The sequence below is a fragment of the Papaver somniferum genome, unplaced genomic scaffold (genome assembly GCF_003573695.1).
Source record: "Papaver somniferum cultivar HN1 unplaced genomic scaffold, ASM357369v1 unplaced-scaffold_107, whole genome shotgun sequence".
Classification (NCBI taxonomy): Eukaryota; Viridiplantae; Streptophyta; class Magnoliopsida; order Ranunculales; family Papaveraceae; genus Papaver; species Papaver somniferum.
In genome coordinates this window covers 7715908-7727397 of record NW_020619603.1, presented here as the reverse complement: position 1 = coordinate 7727397, position 11490 = coordinate 7715908, and the positions used below count along the sequence as shown (strand labels likewise).

Sequence of the window (11490 nt, the reverse complement as noted above, 5' to 3'; positions counted from 1 at the left end):
AACTCTGAGACCTACCACACGGGACTCAAGAATAGAGACCACGTAAGACTTTCTTATATATGGTACCTTGCATATCGATCTCAGATTTCCTACCAACTTCGTTGGTGATTATACACGTACCTTCCATATCAGTCTCAATGTTACGTGTCTTAATACCCTCCCTCAAGACGGAGCATGCAGGTCACAAATGCCCATCTTGGATACAAGACCATGAAACTGAGCTTTTCCTAATGATTTTGTGAAAATATCCGCCAATTGCACTGTGGTAGAAGTGTAAGATGGCGATACAATTTCCTGTACTATTGCATCTCTGATCAGATGACAATCCACCTCTATATGCTTGGTACGCTCATGGAAAACTGGATTCTTAGCAATATATAATGCTGATTGACTATCACAAAGAAGACTCATTCCTTGTGCATGCCGAACTCCCAAATACCGAAGTAACTGTTTTAACCACTTTAACTCACACGTAGTAGCCGCCATTGAACGGTATTCTGCTTCAGCTGAACTTCGTGACACAGTATGTTGTTTCTTAGTCTTCCACGACACTGGCGAATCCCCAAGAAGTACAAACCATCCTGTTAGTGAACACCTAGTTAAAGGACAACTTTCCCAATCTGAATCACACCAACCTTTCAAGTTAAGATTACTATCAGTACGCAACAGAATTCCTTGTCCAGGATTCTACCTCAAATATCTAACCACACTTAGTGCGGCTTCCCAATGCTCCAATCTTGGTTATTGCATAAATTGGGACAAAGTATGCACTGAATAAGCAAGATCTGGTCGTGTGACTGACAAATAAATTAGACGTCCATCCAGTCTTATATATCTCTCCACATCTTTGAGCAAATCTCCTTTTGCCAAAGCAAGACGATGATTTGTCTCTATTGGAAATTCTGCAGGTTTTGCACCCAATAAACCTGTCTCCATGATAATATCCAACGCATATTTTCTCTGGCATATGTAGAAACCCTTTTTACTACGAGCCACTTCCAATCCTAGGAAGTATTTTAATTTTCCCAAATCTTTCATCTTAAAACATTGACCCAGGTATGACTTAAACTTTGTAAGTGCAATTAGATCATTACCTGCAATAATCAAATCATCAACATACACCAGCACATTAAGTTGCATCTTTACCTTGATCATAGTAAAAAGAGAATAATCTGAATAGGATTGACGGAATCCATAATTTTTCAACGCTGTTGACAACTTTGCAAACCAACACCGTGGAGCTTGTTTTAGGCCATACAATGATTTCTTCATATTAAAACCATATTAGGATTACCCTTGAAAATCCTGGTGGTATCTTCATATACACTTCCTCTTCCAAATCTCCATGAAGAAATGCATTATGTACATCCATCTGATGCACTTCCCACTCCTTAGCCGCTGCAACAGCTAAAAACATGCGAACAGTTGTCATCTTTGCCACTGGTGCAAACGTCTCATTGTAATCTAATCCTTCAACTTGATGATTTCCAAAGATTACAAGTCTCCCTTTTAATCGCACCAACTTCCTGTTTTCATCATACTTCTCTGTATATATCCATTTGCTTCCCAGTGCCTTCTTACCGGGTGGTAATTCTGTTAGATCCCACGTTCCTTGTTCTTCCAAGGCTCTTATTTCTTCCACCATAGATTTCCTCCATCCTGGATTCTTCATTGCTTCTCTGAAACTTTTAGGCTCAGACTTTGCAGTTAGTGCTGCAAGATACGTTTTATGTACTACAGAAAACCTATCACAACTAACATAATATGTCAAAGGATAAGGTGTACCTGAGGATGATGATTGTGTGAAATCGAGCTGAGATGGACTATGTTCTCGAATGGTGTGCGTCACAAATCCTTTTAGCCTACTAGAAGGGATCTTCTGACGCTTGCCCTTACCCATCTCTTCTTCAACCATGACATTATCGTGAGTACCAACATCCACTTCTACAACAACATCCTCAGCTGGTTGTTTCTGCATGTCGCTGTGTACTTCCACAGTTACACCTTCTTCTACGACTGTGCTTCCCTCATCGTCGCTGTACACTTCAACAACAACCTCCACTGGACTGGACTGACTAGAAGTATCGTTTTCAGCAGAGTTTTTAATCAAACCACCAGACGTATCGGTCTCAGTGGAATTATTAAAATTAGACTGATTCATCACAGTCGTAACATCCTTATTCAACCCATGTTTCAAGTTCGGCTCATATGGAAACTGATTTTCATGAAACTTCACATCTCTCGACACCAGAAATTGTCTTGTGTCTAAATCGTAAACTTGCCACGCCTTCTTACCAAAAGGATAACCAAGAAATACACATCTCCTTCCTCTACTCGCAAATTTATCTCATTTACTGCTTTGATCATGCACATAGCACAAGCATCCAAACACCTTCAACTGATTATATGGTGGTTGCTTTCCAAACAAAATTTCATAAGGAGTTTTATTATTTAGAATAGGTGTAGGTGTACGATTAATTAAGTATGCCGCGGTCAGTGCACATTCTCCCCAAAATCGTATTGGTAAACTTGCTTGAAATCTCAAAGCCCTTGTCACATTCATTATATGATGGTGTTTTCTTTCAACTCTTCCATTCTGTTGAGGAGTACCTACACACGAAGTATCAAAGACTATCCCATTAGTCTTAAAATAACCCCGCAATGCGTTAAATTCAGTTCCATTATCACTTCTAACAATTTTTACTTCTTTGTTAAACTGCCGTTTTACTAAAGCAACAAAATCACGAAATATTGATTAAAACTCAGTTTTGTATTGAAGTAAATAAATCCACACACCTCTTGAAAAATCATCTACTATTGTCAGAAAATATTGAGCTCCACTTGATGAATGTATCTTATGAGGACCCCATAAATCAATATGAACTAACTCAAAAATACAATTGGATTTACTCAAACTACTTCGACGATGCTTTGCTCGTGGACAAATATCACAAGCATCATTATTCTTCTTTATTAACCTACTCACTCCTTGTAACTTTTGTAATACTTTCTCCGAAGGATGTCCCATACGTCGATGCCACAGCTCATATGTGTCTTCACTTACAGCCATAACTTCCACTTGAGGCACACCACAGAAAATATATAGTCCACCTTGTCTCTCAGCCACTCCAATCATCCTCCTCGTCAACCGGTCCTGTATAAGACATAAACTGTTAGTACATTGGATAATACATCTCATTTCATCAATGAGTTGTGTAACTGAAATTAAGTTACAGGTTATCTGAGGTACGTAAAGAACATTATCAAGTCTCATTCCACCAGTAAGAATCACAGATCCTATTTTCTCAGAGTGCGCATATTTTCCATCAGGCAATCAAACTGAACATGCCTTAATATTTCTTACGTTAACCATGTCAAGTAGTTCACACGTGACATGATTTGTTGCTCCTGTGTCAATAATCCAGGATGTTTCTTTCTTTTTACCTTGTCGATGAGAACTGGTCTTTCGTGAGTTTAAATACTCCATCACCTTCTGAACCTGTGCAGCTGTAAATCCTACCAATCCTGATCCATCATATGTTGACGCACCACTTGTTTGATTTGCAGCTGATATATGTAAGTTATGTGCATGAACGGTGTTACCACCTTGTCCTCTGCCACCTCTTCCGTTTGCATTCCCAGCACCAGTATGTCCACGTCCTCTTCCTCCTTTTCTACCTCCGCTTCCATTCTTTGGTCTGTCTCCCCACCATTCAGGGTATCCAATTATTTTAAAACAGCCATCATCAGAGTGTCATTGTCTGCTGCAATGTTTACAGTATTTGGCTGGATCATAGGTGTTGAGAAGACGTTGATCATCTTGCACCTTGAAAGCCATGACATTCTCTTGTACGTCTGAAGTAACACCTCCATCTCCGATTCTCAGACGTTCTGAGTTGACAATCTCTTGGTATGCAACATCTATTGATGGCAGTGGATCCCTAGCTAGCAGTTGTTCACGCAAAGAACTGTAGACAGAATCCAGGCCAATAAGAAAATAATGCAAGAAATCTTCTTCTCTTAACACACTTACCTGAATCGCAATATTACACTTGCACAGTCCACACTTGCACTGAGGTATCTTCATATAAGTCACCATCTCATCCCATATTTTTTTCAATCTTCCATAATATACAGCAACTCCCTCCGTTTTCTTTTGTTTGCGATCACTCAAGGATGCCTTTAGCTGACATAGTCTGGTTTCACTCACAACACAAAATCTTCTCTTCAAGTGTGTCCACAACATACTTTCATCATCATAGTCTCCAAGAGTTGATCTAACTGAAGCTTCCAACGTATTACTGATCCATGAAACTAACATTGAGTGAACTGCAATCCATTCTTCCAACTGATCTGGTTCTACAGGTTGTTTGATTGTTCCATCAACAAAACCGAATTTTATTTTGGCTATCTATGACCTTCTCATGGCTCTAGCCCATTTATCATAGTTAGTTCCTTTTAGAACAATCGGTGTGATGATTATTCCCGGTCCATCACCAGATCCCAGATGATATACTGGGTTCTTCTTCTGCGTATCATATTCAATCATCTTTCCTTTTGATGATTCTACTTCTTCAACCATCTTTAGGGTTTGAACAGTTTCGTTTTTTTTTTTTAGGGTTTAGGTATCGTAACTGGCTCTTGATGCTATGTCAAGAATTGCTCAATCTTTCGGTGGATTTCTCATTGATTAATTAAGTATTTATACAATACTCAAATACTTGGGACTCAAGACTCAAATATCTTATTTCCTAATACAACTCTGAGACCTACCACACGGGACTCAAGAATATAGACCAAGTAAGACTTTCCTATATATGGTACCTTTCATATCGGTCTCAGATTTCCTACCAACTTCGTTGGTGATTATACACGTACCTTCTATATCAGTCTCAATGTTACGTGTCTTAATAGTAACCGGTTTCGGTTTAGAAGGTGAGCTCCACAATTTCAACTTTTCATCTTTCTCAAACATCGTTAGTCTTGACTTGAGCGAGAACAAACTCTTTGGAACCGTTACCTCCCAAATTAGTGTTCTTACAAAACTCACCCACCTTGATCTTTCCTTCAATAAACTTTCTGGAGATATTCCACCAGAAATAGGTTTTCTCACAAGTCTGCTATATTTAGACCTTTCTGAAAATCAAATCAGTGGATCCATCCCTCAAGAAACTGGCAATTTATATCTTCTTACTGATCTAATGTTGTACATGAATAATCTGACTGGTTCCATACCTACTTCTATATGCAATCTGACCAGCTTGACCATTTTATCGATTCATGAAAATCAACTCTCTGGTATCATTCCTCGAGATATAGGAAGGCTACGGTCTCTTACAATATTGGATTTGGCCGTAAACAATATCACTGGTTCAATCCCTACTTCAATATCTAGTTTGACCAACTTGGAACATTTATCAATTTTTGAAAATAACCTTTCTGACATCATACCTCTAGAAATTAGTGGGCTAAGATCTCTTATTAACTTTTATCTGCACAAAAACAATCGCATTGGTTCATTCCCTGCTTCTTTAACCAATTTGACGAGGTTGAACACTCTTAATCTACATGACAACCAACCTTCTAGTACAATTCCTAGAGATATCGGAAAGCTAAGTTCTCTTACAAACTTAGATTTGGCCTCAAACAATATCTATGGTTCACTCCCTACTTCAATGTGCAATTTAACCAACTTGGACTATTTATCAGTTTTTGAAAATAACCTTTCTGACATCATACCTCGAGAAATTGGTAGGCTAAGATCTCTTACAAGTTTTTATTTGTACAAAAACCGACTCAATGGTTCAATCCCTGCTTCTTTAATCAATTTGTCTAGCCTAGAGACTCTTTTACTATTTGAAAACCAACTTTCTGGCACAATCCCTCAAGATATAGGAAGGCCAAACTCTCTTATGACCCTTGATTTCTCCACCAACAAACTCTCTGGTTCAATCCCCGCATCAATAGACAATTTGAGAAATTTAACTCATTTATCTCTATTTCAAAATGAATTAACTGGTTCATTAGAATTCATCAACAATCTGACACAGTTGAAAGTAATGTATTTGAACGAGAACCATTTTTCTGGTTATTTACCTCAAAACCTTTGTCCAAGTGGAACACTTGAAGTATTTGTGGCACATGATAACCATTTCAGGGGTCCTATACCAAGAAGCCTTAGAAACTGCACTAGCCTTAGAAATCTGGGACTCGAAAATAATGAACTGGTCGATAATATTATAGAGGCATTCCACGTGTATCCGCATCTACGTGGATTTTTTGTTGGGGGCAACATGTTGTATCTCTCGCATGGAACAATATTACTGGTACAATACCATCTGAAACGGGAATGTTGAAGAATTTAGGTGAACTTTATCTTAGTTCAAATAATTTAGTTGGGGAAATTCCAGATGAGTTGCTGAAACTGCCGTCATTGATCGAATTAGATTTGAGTAATAACCAGCTTTTTGGTCCGTTGTCTTCGGCAATTGGAATGTTGTCCAACCTAAAATATCTAGATTTCTCAACTAATAATCTCATCAAATCAATACCCAAACAACTAGGAGAGTGTTCAAATTTATTATATTTTAATTTAAGAACAAACAATTTTAATGAAAGCATCCCACCTCAGATTGGTAACTTGGATTCGTTACAGATGTTGTTAGATCTTACTTACAATGAGTTTAGTGGAGAAATACCATCAGATTTTGGTAAATTAAGCAAACTAGAACATTTGAATTTATGCCACAACCAATTTTCCGGCTCGATTCCTTCATCATTTGATCAAAGGCTTAGCTTGACCACTGTCGACATTTCTTACAACGAATTGAGTGGTCCTGTTCCAAATATTAAGGCATTTAAGGATGCTCCCGTTGATGCACTGAAGAACAACAACGGATTATGTGGTAATATCTCCAGAGGTATCAAACCGTGTAATACTAATCCTACAACTGAAGTCGAAGAAGATGTTCAAGAGGATACAAATGAGAGAATATTGTTTTACGGTGTTATTGCTTTAGGGTTCGGGGTCGGATTTGTTGGAGCATGTGGACATCACATATGTATAACTAGTATAGTCCCACACGGAATAAGAGGAGTACATGTGGCGCTTAATAAGCTTGGGCATCTCGTTACATAGCACCGAGGCCTTTTAGATTAAAACCCCATACCTGCTACAACATGTGGTCAAGTGGGGACAATATCGGTGCTATGAGGTCGGGCCCAGAAGTAGGGTCCGACGGTCCGTGAAGATCCTAACAACTAATATGAGAGCGTACGGTTGAGGCTATTGTCCGAACGGAGAAGTGGTTGTGTATGTCACCCGGTTTAGGGCGCAAGTGGAGTCAAACTCAAGGTGGAGCAGGCAAGGCCCAAAGTAGAGTTAACGCTCAAGGTGGAGTTAGTGCTAGCCTTCCCATTAACTCAAGGTGGAGTAGGGTTCCAGGGCGGGTAGTGACAATAATCATGTTTGATGGATAGTTATACGGACGGTGATCATATGGTGGAGTATGATTGGATTGGTGAGGTGGTTTAATTTCGTCAAGGTGGAGATTGTTGGAGTATGTGGCTCGATAAACACCACATATGTATAGCTAGGATAGTCCCACATAGAATAAGAGGAGTACATGTGGCGCTTAATAAGCTTGGGCATCTTCTTACATAGTACCGAGGCCTTTTAAATTAAAACCCCACACCTGCTGCAACAAGTGGTCAAATGGGGACAGTATCGGTGCTATGTGGTCTGGTCCAGGAATAGGGTCCGGCGGTCCGTGAAGATCCTACCAGGATTTTGGGGTTTGTTTTTGCTCCTGCTTCTCAAAAAAGAGAAATGGTGGTTTGGATATTGAAGAATTATTGATTCCATTGTGATAACAATATGCAGTTGTATCCAGAAAAACTGATAGCAATAATGTAAACCCTTGTTTTTTTTATTTTGTTATAATTTGTTCTGGTATTAGTGACTTTTGTATTCTATTGGAATGATACATTAGTAGATGTACAATTTGCCGTGTAATTCTTATGTTCCTGACAATCTGGAACACAATCCCCGATCTTTTCTTACTGATAATTAAGTAATAATACAATCTGTCGTGATCTTGCAAGAATTTAGTGTGTAGTACTAACGGAGGTCATTGTCCCTCTTGTTGTCCTTACAGAGGGTGAAGAATTTGATTCCCACTAGGAAAAATGTTATTAGGTGGAATTCTCGTAATCCCTTCAATAAGAAGGAAACTCCCTTCGACAAAAAAACCTTATCGTCTGTGTCTATGGACAAAAATGAAGCATATATCCCCCCATCAAAAACCTCTTGCTAGTTGAGGTTGAATATTTTTTTCCAAAAATAACAATATTCAGATGACTGGAAATTAACTAAGTCTTCCAAATCAAACAAAACAAGATTTTATTATAAGAACCCCTTCTACTTGATTAGTTAATCATCAACCAAAAACACAAAACTCTTCTTCTTTCAAAATGTTTCAACGAATAAGGGTTTCCACTGATACTTCATTAGTGTTCTTGGTGTTACTAATAATTTCATCTTACAATGTTGTTGTTCATTTTTCATATGGTTCTTCAATATCTTCAACTCGTGATAGACAACATTTTCAAGCAGTAGAACCAGAAGTAGATGCTCTTTTGAAATGGAAATCAAGCCTTGTGAATCAAACTACTTCTCCCTTCTCTTCTTGGAAGATGAATTCTACTACTAATATTCTAAGCCTATAATTCAAATTCCCAGGCTTCCATTCTCCAAGAAAAAAATAAAATAAGAGTAGAAAGAAAAACAAAATTCATTCTACCATTACCACGTCATTCGATTATCACTACTTGTAATCTCCCTTTTCTACTGAATGGGCATCCTTCAGTAAGTCTGGTTTCCATCCATCATAAGGCACGTGGTCTGTACCTTTATGCCATGCAAGAGTTGAGATAGTGAAAACCTTTAACTTGGGAACACAACAAGATTAAAAACTAAAGCTAACAATAATCAGATCGAAAATGGATATATGATGAGGCTAATCTTACTCGACGGGGTAAAGATATATTCCATTTGCACATAGATGACCTTTGCTTCTGCTTATCCGCATCAAAGGGCTCTCTGATGGCACAGTCACAGACACTTGATAGCTCACTACAGAATATAAGATATATTCCATTTGCACATAGACACTTAATCTCTAACCCTATCAATCCGATCTGTATCAGTATATCCAATTGTAGTGATGTTCACTACAGAATATAAGGTAACTGAATAGTCTCCAATTGATACCGGATTTCAACTGAAATTCAAGGCTGATCTATTATCATCTTCATCATCACAGACACTTGATAGCTCCATTTATGCCTAAAATTAATAGCTGAGTAGGCCATCTTTGGCGAAGCCTTTTGAAACTATCACATTAGCAGATCTACTGATATTGTCTGATGAGTTTGTTTAACCAAACCAGCTTCTTATTTGCATTTTATTTGTCAGTTATTAATATATTAAAACCAGGTTTGTAAACTTTATAGTAAACCCCAGTAACAAAGTCACAAAATTGGTCAAAAAGACCAAAACAAATAATTCCTGGGTGAAATAGCAGATTTCTAGCTTTTGATACTGTTTATATGGACAGGAATCAGAAGTATACTTTGTAAGTATCCAGTTTGGTTATTTCATCCAGAATATTTTTTATTAATTAATCCAAACATACCAATATGTCACTATCTTCTTCAAATGTTTACTGGGTAGTAATTGCTAGAAAAAAACAGAATAATCCGCAATCTCAATATAAAACAGAGTACAAGAACAAAAAAATTACAGAGTACGTAAATTTCAGCTCAAGTCCACTAAAAATTACATGAACAAAAAACAAAATAACATAAAACAGAGAACAGAGAACGTGGATATTCCATACAATAATTGGAAAAAGAAACAGAAAAATCTGCAATCCCAGCAAAAAACAGAGTAATCTCCTTCAACATGTACGTGAATTTTCAGCTCAAATCCACCATTGCAGTCTCAACTCAAATCACCACCATTGCATGCCTGTAAAACCCTTAATTTCCCATCTTCTTAGCAACATCAGACCCCCTCCCCCCAGCTCAAATTTTCTCAACCAAACACCAATTCAAACCAAACCCAATAAACCATGAGCATCTTCTCCTCCAACGACCATCAGTAACCTCAAACATAAATATGAAATATAAACCAATTTAACATAAGATGAAACCGGTTTCATCCTAGCTTAAAACGGGTGAAACCAAATTCAACCCAATTTTGTTTACAATGAGTGATACCTAATTCAAAAATCATAGATGCATCCTACCTATAGATGAAACCGGTTTCATCCTAGTTTAAAATGGGTGAAAGCAAATTCAACCCAATTTAGTATATGATGAAACCAGTTGCATCCTAGTTTAAAATGGGTGAAACCAAATTCAACCCAATTTAGTATAGGATGAAACCCAGTTTCGCCATGTCTGTTCAACTCAATCTAGCACAGGATAAAACCAGTTTCATCTATTTAAAATGAACAACTTTGAAATCAATTGCAATCAAAGCATAATTAAGGTTAAGAAATTTACTAATTTGAGCATAGTCTTCATTTCTTATCTTCTGAAATCGAATTAACATGAAACCCTAATTTGAGAAATTTAATTAAATTACGCACACAAAAAACCCGTTTTGATGGTGGTGTTGTTGGTACCTATGATGGTGTTGTTGGATAAAGTTGATGATGTCGATGATGGTGTTGGTGTTTGTGATTGTGGAGGAGATAGAGATGGTAGAGGAATATGATGTTACTGGTTTGATATTGGAGACGGTGTAGCAAGAAGACGATGGTACTTGCTGTTTGGTGATGCAGACGATGACAGAAGCTGATGGACAAAGAGCGCTTGTAATAGCTTTTTTAGATCTGGTTTCTGTGGAGGCGATGGAGAAGACGAGAAGAAATGTTGAGAAACGATATTAAGTAGCGTGATAGAAAGGGTAATTTAGTCTGTTCCCATTAAAAATATACTCTGTTCATTTGACCCAGGTGGAATGTTTACTCGTCCATTTGACCCAGAAAAGTTACCTTTTTGGCTATATAGCCCATTTTCTATAAAGAAGTTGAATACTTGTAAAAATTGGTAATATTAAAGCCTTTAAATGCTAATCGAAGATACTTCCAGCTGGCTAGGGATGGTGGAAATCTTCATAATGCTGATTGCTGTGCGTTGATAGTTATGGGGCACCAATATTATTTGTGCCCAACAATATCATTCAATATATTTACTGAACTGGGTTAGTTGGGAACTTAGGGTTCTTAGTATATCCACGTTGAGTTGTTCGATTCTCAATAGATTTCGACATCCAACTGCATACCCTTGTGATAAATGTCATCTGAACCTCCTCGTACAATTGAGGGACCGTCTCCATTTCCAAGACTTCTGGTTGAGGTTTCAAAATTTTGAAAAATGCTATTACATAACCCCCTTTTAGGACTTGGTAAATTATCACTC

The 11490-nt window shown here is 37.7% G+C and overlaps 1 protein-coding gene across 1 annotated transcript; it reads left to right on the top strand.

Moving 5' to 3' along the window:
- The first annotated feature begins 4895 nt into the window (after nucleotides 1-4895).
- Nucleotides 4896-10958, top strand: LOC113327974 (probable leucine-rich repeat receptor-like protein kinase At1g35710). The gene is made up of 3 exons (XM_026575078.1): nucleotides 4896-6245; nucleotides 6359-7096; nucleotides 10815-10958. Exons 1-3 carry the CDS (start codon nucleotides 4896-4898, stop codon nucleotides 10956-10958), a joined length of 2232 nt encoding a protein of 743 aa, XP_026430863.1.
- Nucleotides 10959-11490: the final 532 nt, after the last annotated feature.

Excerpts from the sequence above, each read along its gene's own strand:
- LOC113327974 (XM_026575078.1), top strand. The coding sequence starts at position 4,896 with ATGTTACGTGTCTTAATAGTAACCGGTTTCGGTTTAGAAGGTGAGCTC. Across the intron at positions 6,246-6,358 it reads TGGTCGATAATATTATAGAG|AATTTAGGTGAACTTTATCT; the intron begins GCATTCCACGTG and ends GGAATGTTGAAG. Across the intron at positions 7,097-10,814 it reads TCCCACACGGAATAAGAGGA|CAAGAAGACGATGGTACTTG; the intron begins GTACATGTGGCG and ends GAGACGGTGTAG.